This window comes from Phyllostomus hastatus, unplaced genomic scaffold (genome assembly GCF_019186645.2).
Source record: "Phyllostomus hastatus isolate PE091 unplaced genomic scaffold, TTU_PhHast_1.1 phas_scaffold_46, whole genome shotgun sequence".
Lineage (NCBI taxonomy): Eukaryota > Metazoa > Chordata > Mammalia > Chiroptera > Phyllostomidae > Phyllostomus > Phyllostomus hastatus.
Window position 1 is genome coordinate 7,046,344 of NW_025334032.1, and position 21,057 is coordinate 7,067,400.

At 37.1% G+C, this 21,057-nt stretch overlaps 1 protein-coding gene and 1 non-coding gene across 4 annotated transcripts in view; one reads left to right on the top strand and one right to left on the bottom strand.

The window, feature by feature from the left end:
• Positions 1-21,057, bottom strand: part of NALCN (sodium leak channel, non-selective) — a 364,598-nt gene that overhangs the window by 19,050 nt on the left and 324,491 nt on the right. For all 3 annotated transcript variants that reach the window (XR_006783694.1, XM_045821795.1, XM_045821794.1), the window contains 10 exons: positions 19,515-19,608; positions 18,903-19,009; positions 18,621-18,695; positions 17,817-17,936; positions 8,301-8,369; positions 7,139-7,287; positions 6,166-6,259; positions 4,468-4,600; positions 3,690-3,805; positions 1,142-1,299 (listed from right to left, as the gene is read on the bottom strand). Coding sequence is in view for 2 of the 3 variants with exons in the window: in XM_045821795.1 (XP_045677751.1) it covers positions 1,142-1,299; positions 3,690-3,805; positions 4,468-4,600; positions 6,166-6,259; positions 7,139-7,287; positions 8,301-8,369; positions 17,817-17,936; positions 18,621-18,695; positions 18,903-19,009; positions 19,515-19,608 (1,115 nt within the window). In the remaining variant the exon portion in view is untranslated. The remainder of the gene's footprint in view (positions 1-1,141; positions 1,300-3,689; positions 3,806-4,467; positions 4,601-6,165; positions 6,260-7,138; positions 7,288-8,300; positions 8,370-17,816; positions 17,937-18,620; positions 18,696-18,902; positions 19,010-19,514; positions 19,609-21,057) is intronic.
• Positions 10,568-10,674, top strand: LOC123807832. Its single transcript, XR_006783709.1, has one exon. It is a non-coding gene; the product is annotated as a U6 spliceosomal RNA (small nuclear RNA).

Sequence of the window (21,057 nt, forward strand, 5' to 3'; positions counted from 1 at the left end):
GAAAATATCTATGATGTCTACTGATGACAAAGTCACGGATATTGTTAATACTACTATGGTTTGTTGCCTGCATTTATCATTAAAAAATTATCACAGTTCAGTGAATGATTAATGAAAATAAAGATATAATTCTTTTCCTTTTCATGTCCATGATCCTCTAAATATTATGCACGAGCTCCTGATTAAGAAGCTTTGCTGGGCTGATTGTTCCTCTCCCCATACCCCTCAAAGTGTTTTGGTACTCTCAGTACCTCAGAATGTGATCTTATTTGGAAATAGGCCATTACAGATATAATTAGTTCAGACAAGATCATACTTGGAATGGGATTGGGTCCCTAATCCAATATAACTGCTGTCCATATAGAAGTGAAAATTTGGATACAAACACACACAGGCAGAGAAAGAACACCACGTGAAAATGAAGGTAGAGACTGGGGTGATGCTTTTACAAGCCAAGGAAAGCCAAAGATCACTGGAAAAGCCCAAAATGCTAAGCAAGACAAATGGAACAAATTTTCATTCATAGCCTCAGAAGAAACCAACCCTGCGGACACCTTAATCTCAAACTTCCAGCCTCTAGAACTGTGAGACAATAGATTTGTTGTTTAAACCATCAGTGTATGGTATTCTGTTACAGCAGTCACAGCAATATAATACAGACCTCTCAGGCCTCAGTCAGCCTTTTGTCCTATCTGGGTACTCATCAAATATCTAGAAAATGTGGTACCAGGGCACCCATTGCAGAACAGCCCAGGTAAATTCTTGTCAGACCCACAAGTGAAAAGATATGAATTTTAGCCCCAGCTTAGCTTCAGAGGGTGAATAACTGTGAGCAAGTCTTTCCTGGACCAGTTCCTTCTTGACAAATGAAGTGTGGGATCAAGCTCCTTGAGATCCCTTAACTTCTCCCCTTTAGAAGCTCCATACTTAGTAAGGGACACTTCTGGGGAGGTCAGGTGAATATTCCCTTTCCCTCCCATGTGAGGTACTTACTTGAACACCATCATTCAGTTTCAATGAGAAATGCCACTATGAGCCTGAGAAGTGTGACCTTGTGTTATAACCACAGTGGATGTGGCATTTTGGGTTATGAACTCAGTTTAGCTCTGTGACACGGAGCTGTGGACCCCTGTCCCCATACCTTAGGACATCATGGAAAGTGACATCCCCGCCATTATGCAGCCTCTCCATTTCATAGCACATGTGCTTAAAAAGCAGTTTGTCCTTGTCCAGGTCCACCTCCAGCCGTCCCCGCAGCAGTCGCAGCAGGAACTTCACACGAAAAGTCGGAATCACACCCTGGCAGCAGAGCACAGTCATCATTAGGCTGTAATGTTTCAACTGGGGTTCTGTTTTCACACCAAAAAACATGGAGCAGTATCTCAAAAGATGGCAAATTAGGCACCAGATAGCAAAGAAGTGTTTTTTCTCTCTGGAGGCTGGGTCAGGGCACGTGCACTGAGAGGAGCAGGAGACAAAAGCTGAGCACTTCATTAGGCATATAAACATCCAATCACTATGTTGTAGACTGAAACTAATATAATATTGCATGTTCACTGTAATTAAAAATACATTAAAATAAAATAAAATAAAATAAAATAAAGTAAAATAAAATAAAATAAAATAAAAATAGAAAAGAAAAGCTGAACACATAGAGTTTCTGCTGGTGTGTCTCTGGTTCTGTGAGATTTCAGAACCATGCAGCATTTGGAGCCCAGGAGGGTAGAAAGCTCTCCTTCTGCCTGTCCTGACCCTGATACTTGCTTGGCCACAGTTTTCTTTCCATCACCTATTCCACTGACTCAGCCTCTGCTCATGTGTTTCTTCAACATACGTGCTGAGTGGATCAGTAATGCATTAGCACAAAAATGAAACATACATATTGTACGTGATCCTCTTCTCACTTAGTCCGGATACAAGAGACTTCTAAACAGAGAGTGCCCAACCCATGGCCTGTGGGCCACATGTGACCCAGGATGGCTATGAATGCAGCCCAACACAAAATTTTAAATTAACTTAAAATATTACTAAGTTTTATACTAAATTTTATTACTTAGATACACACATTTTCTATATTAGTGATCATAAACTTGGGACTTGATCAATGATTTTAAAAGATTATTGAAAGGGCCACTGCACTGCATAATTAAGGTTATTGTGTGAGGACTTTTTTGCTTACCTGTGGTGGTGGATATCATGAAAATTATACACAGACCTTTTTTTTGCTCATCAGTTTTCCTTAGTGTTTTTGTATTTAATATGTGGCTCAAGACAACTCTTTTTCTTCCAGTACAGCCAAGAGATGCCAAAAGGTTGGATGCTCCTGTTCTAAACATTTATTGTAAGTTGTTCTTCTATGGAATGATAACTCCTTTCCAGTTCTTCTCCATTATTAGGCCAATTACATATAAGAGAATTTGGTCCCCAGGTCTGCCCTCTTCCTGGTCAGATTCTGAAAATCTTCCATGTGTCACTCCCTTCCAGGCAATAAAACATGCTGTGCCAGCCTGACTGTGTATTTAAATTAGGTATTGGGCAAGTGGCAGGGACACTGGTGAGCCATGAATTCCTGTCAGTTACTAGTATCTTGACACATGAAAGGAGGTCCCACTTTCCACATGTGTGTCAGAAGGAGGCAGTTCATGCAGGTAGATGTCATGGAGATCAAGTGGGTCCAATTAAGATAAGAGCTGGGTCAGACAGCTGCACATGCAAGTCACTGTCTAGGAAGAAAGCCCCCTAAAACTGGTCCCTGGATGAAGTAGGGGTTACCAAAGAAATAGCAAACAAAGGGAGTGAAGAAAGCCATATGTGGTTGGGCAGACCCCAGCTCTAGGCCAGGACACCCCATTTACTCAACCTGTTCTAGTCCCTTGGTCTTTGTGTACCCAGTCATCTCTTTCTGAAATTATTTTCAGATTATCCCCCAAATTGTCCCATGACTGAACTTTCCTCATTTTTTAGATAGTGGGTCAAGTAGTACTTTCCCAGATAGGAACACCCCTGCTAAAGTTGTCTGCCCCTGACTCCAATGACTCTCTACCATATTACCTTCTTTGAAGTGTTTATAGATTTTTGAAATAATAGTAATTATTATCTCACTTTAATTCTGTCCCCTGTATTAGAACAGAAGACCTTTCTATCTTGTTCATTGATGCAAGTGCCTAGAACTATGCCTGAATGTTTACTAGGCTGAACAATGGGCAAGAGGAGGAGAACGAAGAAGAAGCTGCTGCTGCTTTGGCTAATTCTAGTAAATCTTGAGTAAGCTTCATTATTAAAATGGTCAAATAATAAGTCCAAAAAATAACAACTTTAAGAAATTGTTTAAATAACTCCTTTGGAGTTGTAATCAGGACTGCTTTGAGGTTGAGGTGATCATAAATCTGTATTATAACTGTCAATTTGGTAATTTGAACTTGTTCCTTTAGAGCCCCCTTGGTTTCCTTTCTTAACCGTCTGAAAGTCTGAAGAAGAGAACCTTCTTGGTTGGAAAGGACATGAGAGGGAACTATTCTGTCCCTCTCCCCTCTAGCATACTCTGCTGGATGGTTAATGACAGCTTTGTGCAATTCATCAATGGTCATTCAAAATTCAATATATGTAAACTGCCAACAATAATACCATGTTTGAGATGTGGCAATAAGTCTTTTTTGGGTGGGGTATGAAGTGACAATCTACTCGCCTACCTCTCGTTTATCATCCACCATATTCCATATGATTTGAAAGTGGCGAAGATCATTGTAACTTAAAAGCTGGTCCTCCTCAGTGGAATAAAACAAAGAGAAATTCTCCACTATTATAGCTAAAAGAAAGAGAAAAAGGGTGAAGTTAGACAATTATGCCAATATGTCATTTTTTTAGAAAATATAAAACCTATATTGTAAATAATGAATTTTGTCAGCTACATGTTAAGACAAAAATTTTAAGTGCTTTCGATACGGTTTCCAAGTTGGCAAGGTTTACATTTGAACTAAGCTATTTCTCTAGCTCCTGGCTTTCCAAAACACAAGGGTTATGAGCATAAACATACACTTCTGTGTATATAGATATTCATGCCAGGTGGCTTTCTCTTGTAGTCGAGAGTCCCAGGGTGGTTTTTAAAAGTCAGTTTCAGTTCTGGGTGGCCCCACAGCTGGGTGAAAACCATGTATCTTTCAAAAACATAAGTGTAATATTTGGGGACTCTAAGGGTATTCCCCCCATATTTGTTCAACTCAATCTATGAAAACTCTTTTCAGGTTAATAATCATAATGAATATGACAACTATTGAAATTCCAATCAACTGTCATTTAAAACTGCCTTTCAAAAGTCTTTCTAGCTTTTGGATAGAGGCGCAACAATTTATAATTAATGCCATGGAACACCTGCCCCAAGCAACTGAGGATAATTACTTGAAAATTATACATAATTATATAAGTACCTGAGCTTAAAGAGATTAAAAATATGCAATGAACATCACTTACCTACAAGTAGATTTAGCATGATGTAGGCAATGATGACATAGAATGAACAGAAATACATAAGTGCCCCAGCATAATTTCCACAGTCAGTTGCCCAGTATGTAAATTCATCTGGAGTACAAAAGGGTGGCTGGACCTGTGGGGCAGTGGGAGGGAGAGTAGGGAGAGACAGCAAAGAATACACATTTTTGTTAACTGAGTTAATGAACATATGCCTAATCCATGTAAAATATAATTAACTTCAAAATAATCTCTCAAAAGCTACATACACTGACACTCTCTGTGGCAAAAATAAAAAAAATAATATTTTATTTATACTGTGCTTTTAGTCTTTTAGAATTCCAAGTTCACTGCCACTTTAGAAGCATAATGAGAATAAACTGGTTTCCTCTAAGAGATGCTCTGCCATCTCCATTAGCCCCAAATGATAATTTGTCACTGTGATGAAAACTGTAGAATGTCAAACAAAAGGACATTTTAAATTTTTTCTCTAACTTAAGTAATAGGAAAAGATTTTAAGAGGTTGTGTTATACACAGAAATTTACATTCAAATTGTGCAAGGAGAAGCCAGTGATCCTTATTTCCAGAGCACCATTAGGAGATGTTACAACATTCCTGACTCAATAACATGCCAACACCTACCTCTAAGGGAACCTTCTGGTTTCTTTTAGCCAGACAGACTAGCTCATTCTTCTGCATTTCCATGGTATTCTGCTTATTCTGTATTTTGAGTTTATTTAATTATGTCTAGTATTATATACTATGTATCCAAATTAACTCATATATAAAGTTCCTGCTAGGTACTAGGTTTCTTCCTAGTGTTGGGGACAGACTGGTAAGCAAGACAAAGACCCTGTCCCTCCTTCATGTTGCTGACAGTCTAGAGCTGTGCAGTCCAACACAGTAGCCACTAACTATAAATTTAAATTTATGTTCATTAACCATAATATAATTTAAAATTCAGTTCCTTATTTTAACTGGTCACATATCAAGTGCTCAATAACCACATGAAGGTAGTGGCTAATGAATTGGACAGTGCAGATGGCCATCATTATAGAAATTTCTTTTGAACAACATTGGTCTGGAGAGTAAGGAGATGAAATAAACAAATCAACCTAATAATTCCTGATAGTTGTAATACAAACTACAAAAGAGAAATGTAAGGTGCTATAAAACATATAACTGGTAGTCTTAGCATAAAGAAGGATTGCTTAATGAACTGATGTTTAAAGTGATATCTGAAGAATGATGAAGTAGCCTAGAAAAAAAGAGTGTAGCTCAGAGCCCTTTACTTGAGCTCCTTGAGGATGCTTTGGAATCACTGAAGCCCTGGCACTCAGTATGCTCAATACAAACCAGGGAATTCAGTGAATATCTGTTGAATAAATTGAATTAAAGAAGCAGAATTCCAGTTTGTACTTGACTACCAAAACATTGAAGGTGAAAGGACAGAACAATGCCCATATAGTATATATTTATTGAATGGAACTACAATAGGTCAAGTTGAGTTCACTGGGTAGTCTTTTTGCATGTCCATACATTGTAATGCAAAAAAGAAGCAATTTTATGGACTTAAAGATCAGGATATGTGTTTTGTACACAAAGTCTTGGTGTGAATAAAGATACAGCCAATGTTGCATGGCCAACGAGTTTCACCTGATTCTAAGGTGAGACACTGTTAATGATAATGAGATATTTACCATACAATCATGCATAATCTTGTTCCAGTCTTCACCTGTGACAATTCGGAAGAGCACAGTAATTGCTTTGCCAGCTGAAGAGAAGTTTGCATGCCTAATTTAAGGAAAAAAAACAGAATGTGAATAATATAGTTGTCATAAAGTAGTAAGGTTTGTCACCACCCAAACAGGTGAATTTTGGAGTAAATTTGGTTGCTAAGTAACCATTTTGAAAGGTTACACCCTCTTTTTGTTCATTGTCTATACTTGTTCTCAAGTATAGCTGTCTTAATAACCCAATCCTAGCATTGTGCCACCAATTTCTTGCCATTCATCTTAACTGAGGGAGCAAGCTATGAAAATATAAAGTGATTCTTTCTTTAACATGGATCATGCTATGAAAGATGGAGCTGCCATGTTTCAAATAAGTCATCTCTGCAACAACACACACATACATATATATATATATATATATATATATATATATATATATATATATCATTTGTGGTCTAAGGATTTTTCTTTTTTACATTATGAGACACTTTTACAAAATTTAAGGTCATCTTTGAAAAATGTTTTTTATATGATAACCATTTGAGGGTTCTAACTTCCCATGCTTAACTAAAAAATAAAAAAAGGAAAAAACCCAATGTCATCTCAAAATAATTTATTAAAAATAATATATCATTTTTTTGGCAGTGTGTGAATAGAAAAAATGCTAGAATTCACAAGGATATCACCAGTAGTTATTCTTGCATGATAGTGGACTTATAAATTCTTTTTTATTTTATTCCTGAATTTTCTGTCTGTAAAGTAAACATGTATACTGTTTTTAATTAAGAAAATGACCTTTTTAATTTTGTTTGAATTTCCAATTAATTGCTTCTCCCTTGTCCTCCATCTCTAATAGACAAGAAGCATTCAGATGTTTATTCTGATTTCATTACTAAAAAGTTTGCTGGATAAATGAATGTAAAGATAAATACACACCAACCTGTTAATGTTCTCTCCATATTTCACAGTACCAAATAAAACAACTCCAGCAAAGGCATAACACAGCAGCAATAGGAACATTCCTACGATGATAAAGAAGCTTTTATACATGCTGACGACCACTGTCAGGAGGAGCATCTTCAGTGTTACCTGTATGGAGATGGAGATGGAGAGGGAGATGGAGAGAGAGATGGAGAGAAAGACAGGGAAAGAATATTCATATTCAACTCATTAAGTTGCGGAGAACATGGGAAGTAAACAACATTCAAGTAGGTTGGCATAAGAGTGACCCTCAGGATATCATTTGAGAATTGCTTCCTATTAGCCATCAAATCTGAATATTATTCACAAAACCTTTGACAGAAATTCTCCTTATATTTTTAACTATTCAGTCTTTTCAACCAAATTAATAAAAATTCATCTTAAGATTTTTAGTCTTCCATTCTCTCTTCTTGTGTTCTCTTTTTCTTTTTTTGCTCTCTTCTAATTTATAAGGGCTATAAATTTTAGGGCTGTTGCAAGTAGACTCAGTATTCTTCCACAAGTGGATGTTCATAAAAACAAACCTAAACAATGGTGAAGTACTAAATACTATCAAATATGAAGCGTGTTGATTATGTGGCTATATGAAATGAATATGACAATGTCAGTATCAAAAAAGGAAATTACTTTCAAAATGAAAAATATGTGTGGACTGTACTCATATGTATGCACATTAATAAATAATATAAAGAAACATGGAATCAGAGAATTATAAATATTTATTAAAGATTATTTTTACCGCAGTAAAATAACTTTATTAAAAATAAAAACTAAAAATAAAGAAATATTAAGAAAGACAACTGGTTTTTGCTTTCATCCCTGATATGTTATATTTAGTTGATGATTGAGTTTACTTAGCAAATATGAACAATAAATAAAGCAACATGTCAGGAAACATATAACAAGATAACTATCATTTTAATGATTCATTTACTAAAAAAGAATCATAAACTATCATGTTTAATGATTCATTTTAATATTAAAATTTAATCATTTGGACTTATGGCATCTAGCAATTTGTTAACTACAATACTGAAGACCAGAAGTCAGCTAAAGTTAGTCATTGCTCCTATCTGTGCTATTTATGCTGCCTTTGGTGCTGTTTTTCACAATGTACTTACATGCTTTCCACAGATGGAGAAAAACCTAAAGACAATCACGCATGCGCCCATCATGTAGGTATATGCATTCTGAAATTTAAAGAGAAGAGAGACTCTCATAATTTGCACAGAAGATCTTGTTACAGTTCTACTGTTCATTTTGAGTCTTCTGTGAAATATACTGAATAATTAGTTTTATAAAATGTGAAAAATCCTATAATAAATTTATCTCAAAAAGGTGCTGAAAAGGTCACTGCCAAAACTCATGAATAAATATTAGCTATAAAATCAAATCTTAAATTAAACTTTAGTCTCTCTTTGCTCAGATGAATTCTATATTTTAAAACTTATTTTTACACCCTTGCTGATGCAGCTCACTGGATTGAGTGCTGGAATGCAAAGCAAAGGGTCACTGGTTCAATTCCCAGTTGGGGAACATGCCTCAGTTGTAGGCTGGGTCCCCAGTAGGGGATATGCAAGAGGACACCACACACTGATATTTCTCTCCATCTCTTTCTCCCTTCCTTCCCCTCTCTCTAAAAATAAATACATGAAATTATTAAAAAACTTACTTTTACATAAAGTAGTGACTAACTTTTTTGAGGAGCAAGAACAACCTAGGATAACAATGCACATAGGGAGTCAAGTGAGATGGGATGTAAAGGAATCCTGGCAGAGGGAGCTCAGATGTTGTAAAGAATTGCTGGTAGTCAGGTTCCTTCACTTTGAAGGTCTATAGAAACCTCTGGAGACCAGCTGACTATATGTCTGTTAGTCTAAGATGATTTCAGAGATGTTTTCCCTGTTAGAAACACATTCAATATAGGATAAAAAGCAAGAGAAGACTTGGTATGCTTTATGAATAAGAAAGCTTAATCTGAGAAACAAAGATCCCACTGATTATAACTGTAATAATAAATGTGGCATTAAGCTGGTGTCACAATGTGATTTTTCTTGAGAACTCTTGCCTAGGCCAATGACAACAGTCATAAGATGGACACCTGGGAAGTGGGTCTGGTGAGATCTTCAGTGAGGTGCAAGGAAATGAATGTCTGTACAGAATCATCTCTGAATGGGAACAAGGACTACATCTTCTGGTCCACTGCAAAACAGAGTGGAGGAGAAGATGCATGTTTCCAAGCCAGAGGTTCTTGGAGAAGAACAAAAGCAGTGGGGAAGAAAAGGCAAGTTGATCTTTTTGGTATGAGATATCCTCTCTGGAGACATTTAAAACTAGGAGGCTTACTTCACTTTTCTGTGTGGATTTAGTACCTTTGAACCGCAATTTAGAGAAACATAAAATCATGGGCCTTGCTGCTCCTCCTCTTTATGTTAGCTCCAAACCTACTATACATACCTTCTTGCTTTACATTCTAGAAGTGATTAACACCCAACAGTGACTTGGGAGTATTTAATGAATGTCTACCTAACTTTCCAGGGTGTGCAGTTCACAAAAGGAGCAGCTGTCTTTGTTTTACTCATTACATCCTTCTCAATTCCTAGCAGAGTGGCTTACATGCCAATCATGCTCAAAAAACATTTATTGTTTGAGGAAATGAATCATGGTGACTGAGGGCCCACCTGGGCTTGGCACAGCTCTTGGCACTGAAGGTGTCAATTGCCTTAGAAAAAAACACAAAGCTCCCTGACCACAGCAATTTCATACTAAAGCAAGGCCTTTGGGATGTGTAAATAGGTTCTGTGCGCCATGAATCTTTTCCAAAGGATGAGAGAATGAATAGAAGAAAGCAGGGAGAAACTGATATTACTGCTTTTGGGTAGGATCAAGAAAGACTAACAAAAAAGAAGATATTTATAATAATGTGTTATAGGTTGGTATAATCTTTTTTTTAGATTTTTATTTATTTATTTTTAGAGAGGGAAGGGAGGGATGGAGGGAGAGAGAAAGAGAGAGAGAGAGAAACATCAATGTGCGGTTGCTGGGGGTTATGGCCTGCAACCCAGGAATGTACCCTGGCTGGGAATAGAACCTGGGACACTTTGGTTCCCAGCCCGCACTCAATCCACTGAGCTACGCCAGCCAGGGCAGTTGGTATAATCTTTACAGTTAGAAAAACTTCACATTCTTGATCTTCATAATGCTCATATAGAACATGTGGATTATGAAATTATATTCTCAGTTCAGAGTAGGAAACAGAGAATCATTGATGACAAATAACTTAATAAGGCTCAAAAATGGTATAACACTACACTAAGACCTAGCATTATCTAACATGGTAACCACTAGCCACATGATATTATTGAGCACTTGAAATGTAGTGAGTCTGGTGCTCTCTTCCACAGCACATATACTAAAATTGGAACAATACAGAGAAGATCTGTATGGCCCCTATGCAAGGATGACATGCAAATTCATGTTGCATTCCATATTTTTAAACTTAGAACAGATCAATTTAAGAAGCTGAGGCTAAGAAGAAGAGTCTCACAAACAATGGGAAGACAAATAAACAATCCCCAAATGAAAAGAAAGGAGGAAGACTCAGAAAGAATGCTAAATGAAACAGAGGAAACTCAACTATCAGATATTGAGTTCAAAACAATGGTTATCAGGAAGCTCAATGAGCTCACAGTGAATTACCAGAAACTACAGAGAAACTGCAATGGACTCACTGCAAACTATATCAACATGAAATGAAATAGAAACTATCAACAAGGGCCAAGAGGAAATGAAGAATACAATTTCTGAACTGAAGAACACAGAAGAAATCAAAAGCAGGACTGATGAAGCAGAAGATTGGATCAGTGAGCTGGAGGACAAAGTAGAAAAAAACACCAAGAAAGAACAAGAAAAGGAAAAGAGGCTCAGAAAGAATGAAGAAGGATTAAGGGAAATGCAAGACAATATAAAATGTAATAATAATAGGGATACCAGAAGGAGAAGAAGAGCAAGGGATAGAAAACCTATTTGAAAAAATAATGATGGAAAACTTCCCTAATTTGATGAGAGAAAAAGTCATACAAATCCAGGAAACATAGAGAGTCCCAACAAGAGGAACCCAAAGAGGCCCACTTCAAGGCACATCATTATTAAAATGGCAAAATTGCAAGACAAAGAGAGAATATTAAAGGCAGCAAGGGAGAAACAAGAAGTAACATGCAAGGGAGCCCCGATAAGGTAAGCAGGTGACTTCTCAATGAAAAGCTTCCAAGGCAGAAGAGAATGGCAAGAAATACTCCAAATAATGAGAACCAGAGGCCTGCAACCAAGGCAACTTTACCCAGCAAGGCTCTCAATCAAGATAGAAGGAGAAATAAGGAGCTTCCCAGACAAAACAAGTCTAAAAAAATATACCTCCAGCAAACCAGCTCTGCAAGAGTTGCTAAATGGACTGCTTTAAGGAAAGAAAAGAGAGAGAGAGGGGAACACAGGTATGAAAATGGCAATGAATAAGTACCTATTGATAATAACCTTAAACATAAAAGGATTAAATGCTCCAATCAAGAAACACAGAATAGCTGAATGGATAAGAAAGCATGACCCACCCATATGGTGACTACAAGAGACCCATGTCAGGACAAAAGACCTACACAATCTGAAAGTGAAGGGTTGAAAACAAATTTTCCAAGCAAATGGACAGGGAAAAAAGCTGGGGTAGCACTACTCATATCAGCCAAAATAGACTTAAAAAACCAGGCCATAAGGAGAGACCCAGAAGGTCACTTCATAATACTCAAGGGAAGAATCCATCAAGTAGACATAAACATTGTAAATATATGTGCAACCCCACATAGGAGCACCCAAATACAAAAAGAAAATCTTGGAGGACTTCAACAAAGATATGGACAACAACACAATTATGATAGGGGATTTCAACATTCCACTGACAAAAATGGACAGATCTTCCAAACAAAATATCAACAAAGATAGTGTGGCATTGAAAAATGCCCTAGATCATATGGACGTAACTGATATATATATATATAGAGAGAGAGAGAGCCCTTCAGCCTAAAGAAGCTAAATACACATTCTTTTCAAATGCACATGGAATATTTTCAAAGATAGACCACACAATAGGACAAAAAACAAGCCTCAACAAATTCAAGAAAATTTAAATCATACCAAGCATTTTCTCTGCCCATAAGAGACGGGACACAGAAATCAACCCCAAGGAAAAAAAAACAACAAAACACTCAAAATCATGGGGATTAAATAGCATGCTATTAAACAATGAACAATGAATGGGTCAAGAATGAAATTAGAGAAGAAATCAAAAAGTTTCTGGAAACAAATGAAAATTAACTCACAACAACAAAACTTATGGGACAAAGCAAAGGCAGTCCTGAAAGGGAAGTTCATAGCAATACAGGCCTACCTAAAAACAATAGAAACATCTGAAACAAACAACCTAACCTTATGCCTACAAGAGCTCAAGAAAAACAACAAAGACACCGCAGAGCAAGTAGAAGGAAGGAAATAACCAAGATCAGAGCAGAATTAATGACATAGAGAATAAAGGCACAATTCTAAGGATCAATAAATCCAGGAGCTGGGTCTTTGAAAAAATAAACACAATCATCAAGCCTTTAAGCAGATTCATCAAGAAAGAAAGAGGACCCAAATAAACACAATCAAAACTCAAAAAAGGAGAGATTACAACTGATGCCACAGAAATACAAAGGATTCTAAGAAATTACTATGAAGAACTGTATGCCAAGAAATTTGAAACCTAGGTGAAATGGACAAATTTCTAGAAAAATATAATCTTCTGAAACTCAATGAAGAAGAAACAGAAAGCCTGAACAGACCAATAACAGCAGTTGAAATTGAAGCTGTAATCAGAAAACTCCTGACACACAAAAGCCCTGGACCAGATGGTTTCACAGGAGAATTCTACAAAGCATTTAAGGAAGAGCTAACTCGCATCCTTCACAGACTATTCCAAAACATCCAAAATGATGGAAGACTCCCAAACTCTTTTTATTTAGCCAGCATCATCCTAATCCCAAAACCAGATAAAGACACAACAAAGAGGGAAAACTTCAGGCCAATATCACTGATGAAATTAGACGCTAAAATCCTCAACAAAATACTGGCAAACCACATCCAGCAATACATTGAAAAGATCATACATCATGACTAAGTGGGATTCATCTCAGGGATGAAAGTATGGTACAATATTCGCAAATCAGTAAATGTAATACATCACATAAACAAAAGCAAAGACAAAAATCACATAATCATATCAATAGATATGGAAAAACCATTTGATAAGGTACAGCACCCATTTATAATAAAAACACTCAGCAATGTGAGAATAGAGGGAACATTCCTCAACATAATAAAGGGCATATATGAGAGACCTGCAGCCAACATCATACTCAATGGGCAAAAACTTAGAGCTTTCCCACTAAGATCAGGAACAAGACAAGGATGTCCACTTTCACCACTCCTATTCAACATAGTATTGGAAGTTTTAGCTACAGTGACCAGACAAGAAAAGATAATAAAAGGCATCCAAATCAGAAATGAGGAAACAAAACTGTCACTGTTTGTAGATGACATGATAGTGTACATAGAAAATCCTATAGACTCAGCCAAAAAGCTGCTCAACCTAATAAATGAATTCTCAAAACAGCGGGATACAAAGTCAATATCCAGAAATCAAAGGCATTTTGGTATACCAACAATGAAACATCAGAAAAAGAAATCAAGAAAAAAAATCCCATTTGATATAGCAAAAAGAAAATAAAACACCTAGGAATAAACCTAACTAAGAAGGTAAAAGACCTGTTGTTGGGAACCGCCCTGACTGGTATCAGAGGCTGAAACCCCCGCCTAGCTAAGGCTAAGGGAACGCCCTTGGAACCGTAAGCCAGCAAGGAGACAAAAGCTTATCTTCCTGGCAGGAATGCTGCTTCTGCTGCCTTATTCATGACTGAACCCCCAAAAGCTTGGTCAGTTAGCCAAAGACGGGTAAGATTCCCCAAGGGGGGAACGACCTAAGCCAGGCACGATCACTTTGGGAGGCCCCCCAAAAGAAGGACTTGGGGGGGCTGCAGCAAAAGGGGGGTGATGGACCCTCACTCCTCGGCTTTGACAAAGTCTGAGTTCTCAGCGTCTGGAAGAAAATCTCCTTATCTCTCGGTGGCCTTAGTTCCCTTGCTCCACCTAAGCCTGAAACAATGACAGGGTGGTACAGCTCGGTATTGAGAAGTGCGGATTTCCCGGGGGTGATCAGGCCTAAGAAAGAACATGTAAATTACTGTGAAACCTTCTTTGTTTAGAATGCTCTCAGCTGAATGAGAAGGGTCTTAGGAGGAAGTTAGTTTGTTCCTCAGTCTTACAGCTCTTTGACCCCCCAACTCAATAGACCGGCAGAGTTCTTTGTTTTCTATAGTTCCTTACTTCCCCTAATGAGTACTGTACTTTACCTGAATTATTATGCAAAATGAGCCCAATAAAAGAAGGTATGGACTGTAAATCAGCGCACTCCCCACTAGGGGGGGTGGCCATTTCGTCCCTACTTCCCCACAGAAACTAGTCTGTCTCTGTGCATGTGTTGTTATTTCTCGCGTGTTTATCGTCGAGCCATCCACAGCGTTCCGTGGTCACTGCTGGCCGGTGACCCAGGCGCAACAACCTGTACTCAGAAAAGTACACAACACTGAAGAAAGACTTAAGGAAAACACAATCAAATGGAAACATATCCCATGGATGTGGTGTTCATGGATCGGAAGAATTAACATCATCAAAATGTCCATACTACTCAATGCAATTTACAGATTCAATGCAATACCTATTAAAGTACCAATGGCATATTTGACAGACATAGAACAAACACTTCAAAAATTTATATGGAACCATAAATGACCCTGAATAGTTGGTGCAATTTTGAGAAAGAAGAGTAAAGTAGGAGGGATCACAATACCTTATACCAAACTGCATTATAAGGCCACAGTAATCAAAACAGCCTAGTACTGGCATAAAAATGGGCACATGGACCAATGGAACAGATTAGAGAGCCCAGAAATAAACCCAAGTCTTTATAGTCAATTAATATTTGACAAAGGGGGCAGCAATATAAAATGGAGTAAAAATAGCTTCTTCATCAAATGGTGTTGGGGGAGCTGGACAGCTACATGGAAAAAAATGAAACTCAGTCACCAACTTACACCAAAATAAATTCAAGGTAGAAAAAAGATTTAAATATAAGCCATGACACCATTAAAGTCCTAGAGGAGAACATAGGAAGAAAAATCTCAGATATTCCATGCAGCAACATTTTTACTGATATATCCCCTAGAGCAAGGGACATAAAGGAAAGAATAAACAAATAGGACTTCATCAAAATAAAAAGCTTCTGCACAGCTAAAGAAAACAGTATCAAAATTAAAAGAGAACCAACTGTAGCCCTGGCTGGAGTAGCTCGGTGGATTGAGCGTGGGCTGGGAACCAAAGTGTCCCAGGTTCGATTCCCAGCCAGGGTACATGCCTGGATTGCAGGCCATAACCCCCAGCAACCGCACATTGATGTTTCTCTCTCTATCTCCTTCCTTTCTCTCTCTAAAAATAAATAAATACAATTAAAAAAAAAGAGAACCAACTGTATGGGAAAACATATTTGCCAATGATACCTCAGACAAGGGTTTAATCTCCAAAATATATAAAGAACTTACAAGACTGTACTCTAAGAAGACAAGGAATCCAATTAAAAAGTGGGCAAAGAACTTGAACAGACACTTCTCCAAGGAGGACCTACAGAAAATCCAAAGACACATGAAATGATGTTCAATATCGCTAGCTATCAGAGAGATGCAAATTAAAACCACAATGAGATACCACTTCACACCAGACAGAATTGCCATCATAAACAAAGCAACAAACAACTAGTGTTGGAGAACTGGTGGAATAAAGGGAACCCTAGTGCACTGCTGGTGGGACTGCAGACTGGCACAACCACTATGGAAAAGAGTATGGAATTTTCTAAGAAAACTAAATATGGATCTGCCTTTTGACCCAATAATTCCACTGCTGGGATTACATCCTAAGAACCCTGAAACACCAATCCAAAAGAACCTATGCACCCCAATGTTCATTGCAGCACAATTTACAATAGCTAGATGCTGGAAGCAGCATTAAGTGCCCATCAGTAAATGAATGGATCAAAAAACTATGGTACATTTACCCAATGGAATTCTATGCAGCAGAAAGAAAGAAGGAGCTCCTACCCTTTGCAACAGCGTGGATGGAACTGGAAAGCTTTATGCTAAGCAAAATAAGCCAGGTGGTGAAAGACAAATACCATATGATCTCACCTTTAACAGGAACCTAAACAACAAAACAAATAAGCAAAATATAACCAAAGACACTGAAATAGAGTACAGGCTGACCAGAGGAAAGAGGCAAGGGAATTTCAGGGGAAAAGGGGAAGGATTTACAGGAACAAGTATAAAGGACACATGGACAAAACCTAAGGGGTGTGGAAATGGGAGGGAGATGAGGAGGGCTGCAGGGGGTTGGCTGGGATGGGAGTAAGAGACAGAAAACTGTACTTGAACAATAATTTAATAAAAAAGAAAAAAATGTAGTGAATCTAAATCAAGACATGTTGTTAATGTAAAATACATTCAATAGAATATTTTGTATAGAAGAAAGCATGTAACATCTCTCCCTCATAGCTGACATATTGAAATAATAATCCATGGTGGCACAAAAGTAGGTTTATAGCTGTGAGTACACAAAACACGGAATTTATTATTGTATTATTAATTTTTTAACTATTGTAATATTTTTCACACAAACAACTGTAACCTACTTTTGCCTCACCCTGTGTTTGGGTATGGCAGGTTTAAAATATATTATTAAATTAAAATTTGTTACTTTTTTATATTTTAAATGTGGCTTCTAGAAAATTTAAAATTATATCTGTGGCCATATTTTACTTCTATTGGACAACAGGTCTCAAGGTCATGATCAAAGACACTCATTGCTGTACATTTTGAGCTTGACCTTGGATTGAATGGAGGCTGAAGGCATTTAGACCAAGCAATGAGAACTCAGGTATAGAGATGGGGAAAGATGTGCTTTAGAGAAATGGTAGCTGGGGATCTAGTAGGAAAAAAAAGCAGGAAAGCACCTGAGAATCACACTGTAAAATACTGATTATCATGCAGTGGCACAGATGCTACACTTCAACTCAGAAAACAGGGTTTGAGTCTTCTGATACTAGCTTACATGTGAATTTAGACAGGTTTCTTAATTTGTTTTTGCCCTCTCTCATTTTTATCCTTTGGCAAAATGAGGGCTAAGCCAGAAGAGCTTTAAGGCACTCGTTTGAATACTCTAGAACTTTGAGAGGCCAGGTTTTGTCTGTGTGAAGAGTGTGAGTGTGTAGACATGTACAATTCTGTGTGTATGTACTAGCATGTGTGAGGGCCCTTCTCAGTCAAGGCTGGATTTTAGGAAGATTAATCTGACATCTGTAAATTGGCTGACATGGAATGAAATGAGACTGAAAACAGGGTTACCTTAAATTAAATTATGGTATCAACTAAAATAAATAATTATGCACATACCAGAAGGGCAAAGTGAAGTACCACCCAGACAACACCAAGTGACGTCACCAGCAGATCATAGCGATTTCTTCTACTTTGCCAAAAACCAGCAGGTGACATGGCTATGATTTTCATTGTGACCTGGGGGAAAACAATGAAGAGAGTAAGTCAAGACTGAGGGTTTAAAACATATTCAAATGTATCAACTTGAGTCACATAATTATTTTAAAGGATATAGCAACCCAAGTAAAGAATTTATCACATGTATAAAATGGCTGAGTAGGTAACACATCTATATTCTCCACTCTGTTTTGTCTTTGTTTTATGGTCAGTTTGATAACAAGGCATTTTTCTTCCTCAAGTAAAAGATAGTAGATTTTGGGAAAAATTGACCACTACACAGTGAAATAATGATAAGAAGAATATGCCTGGAAAGTGATATGACATGAACCATACATTACAATAATCTTGTCTGGACCAACTCCCTTTGCCACCACATTGCAATTTGTGTCCTTGAATTACAGTGGTTTGTGCATTTCCCCCCAAATATTTGAAATCAGATAACTAGACAGGCCATCATTTCGTTATAGCAACTAACTACAGTTTGCAATTCCTGTGGTTAGAAAAATCCGAAATATAAAATGAAGTCTTTGTTCAAGTTAAGCAGAAGAGCCTCAAAAGGAAATACCCTAAAAGCGTGCAACCCCCCTCCAAATAAAATGACTTCAGCAGCAATGGGACACAGAGCTGAAATATGCCATCAAAGGAGGACACTTACTTTAAAATGAGCACCATCCCCACCACCCCACAGACTCATTTAGGTACCTCTAGAACAAAGATGAAGGTGAAAACCACTGACATTGTTGCCAAAGGAACAGTCACTGGGTCCTCAACATCCCACTGGAAAGGAAACAGCACACATGTCTTTGCCCATATCCATCAGGTACAAAAAAGTTCCCCTTATTTCTCCCATTTGAACACAAGTGTGAATTTAAATTTTTTATACTAAAGAGCACAGATTGTAGTAAATATGACCACTTGCAATATTCTAGGATGTGCTGATGAATAAGAAATTCATTCCCAGAGTCTTAGAGTGAAACAAAGTACCTTGACAGACAACAGCACCGACTGGGCCAGGACAAGTAATGCAATCGTCCTCTTAAAAAATGGATGCTGGGTTATGTCATACATCTTGGCTCTGAAACCATCATTATCTGGATAAGAAAGGTTTAAGCAAGGACATTTTAGACCTAGGTCACATTAACTTTCTTGTGTTTCATTTTCTTTAATGCTCATCATAAAACCCATTACATTTCCCCATCCCCACAGCTCAATCTATTGTATGTTTTGCAGGAATGGCTGGCTCTGAATATTTAAAACGATGGTGCATGGCACTGTCTGTATTGAAAGGAGAACCGCATCATTCAATTTCTTTCAGTTTAATACACTTCACTCATATCTTGAAAAGGCAAGTACAAATATTTTATTTAAAAATTCACTTTTCCATTAAGGCTTATCCTGAGAGCACTGAAGCACAACCTTTGGGTGGCTGATTTTAATAGCCTATGGTGAGATCTGTAGTTTGGAGCCTCTTTCTATATTAACTTATGCACAACCACCTAGTGGCCCTACGATTATTATTTTAATTGAAATCTTAGACTCCTGGGGAGTCATGAACACTAATGCCCAACATGAATAAAATCAGAACATCTTTGATACCCGGGCGAGGTGGGAGATGAAGAGGCTGTGCTATCTTCAGTCGGCTCTTCAGATCTTCCCATCTTCTCTGATCTACAGTCAGAAGAGCCGTCCCCTTAATAAACAAAGGAAAGCAGAAAAAGGCCTTTTGTTATGTACTCCACACCAAGGACATTGCACGTAGGGTGGTGATACAAACAGACTAATTTAGGGGTTAAAATAAAGATATTCTTCAAATACTGTAGTGGTTTGATAAACAGGGTCAGAATTCTCAAACTTGTTTTTGAGATTACTTCCAAAAAGGATGGCCACGGGATTCACAACAGACTCAGCAGCCTTCAATTGGCATCTTTGAATGTTTCCCAGGTTTGGGGAAATCTAAAGGTTTTCTACATGATTAAATTTTCAAAAAGGGATCTTCACATTAATAGTGATTAGTTTGTTTTTATTTCATAGCAGAAAATGCTTGAGCAAAATTATAGCTTCTCAGTGCTGCTGCTTCTGGGTAAGTATATTTTGTTTTTAAACATGTTTTTCAAACTGATTCTGATTATGTGCAATTGCAAAATTGTTTTTAAGTGGTAGAAAGACACAGAAATTGTATCTCTAAGAAATTAGCAGCTGTGAAAACTGGCTGAATAAAATCAGATACTCTTTATTATATAATAGGTACTTCATTAAAATGCATGTAAATATATTTTATTACAATATATTATAAAAGCAGAAGTATAATTCAAGAAACTTGGTAAAAATAAAACACACCATTCTTCCTTTCTTCCTCCAGAGCTCAGGACACTCCTTCAGGGGTGTATCATCCTCATTATGTTTTCAAACTTTTGCTGATTATATAAGTCTCAATGCCTAAAAATGTATTTGTTTTAAATTTTTAAAAATTATATAAATGTTATCCAATAAGTACTTATTTGTGGTTTGTTTTTTATCTTCATTGAACACTGTGTTTAGTACAACTAGATACTAGATCTAACTGGTTTTATTTTAACTCATAGAGTATCCCACTGTACAAATATATCAGATGTTACTCATTTTAGGTTTATGGACTATAAACAATGTTGCAGTAGATACACATTTTCTGTGTCACCATAAAAACCTATGAGCATTTCTCTATGGTATGTCTTTAGGAGAAGAATTGCTGGGGCCTCAGAATTTATGCATTTTTACACTTTCTATATATTATCAAGTTACTGTCCAAAGAGGATAAGCAAGAAAATTTGCCACTAGCAACCTCCAAGAGTTCCCATTTCCTTATATTCTTATTAATACTGGAAATTATCAGACATTTTAATTTGGCCTTTTAATGTGTGTGAAATGTATCTAATTTAGTTTTAATATTAATGAGATGAAGCATTTTATATGTATAAGTGGTGATTCCATATCTTCCTTTGTGAATTGCCTGTTCTCATTCATTGCTCATTTTTGTATTTGAATATTTACTTTTTGATGTTTTGTAGAAATTATTAATATATTATGGACACTTTTTAAACTGAATTTACTCGGGTGACACTGGTTAACAAAATTATGCAGTTTTCAGGTGCACAGTTCCACA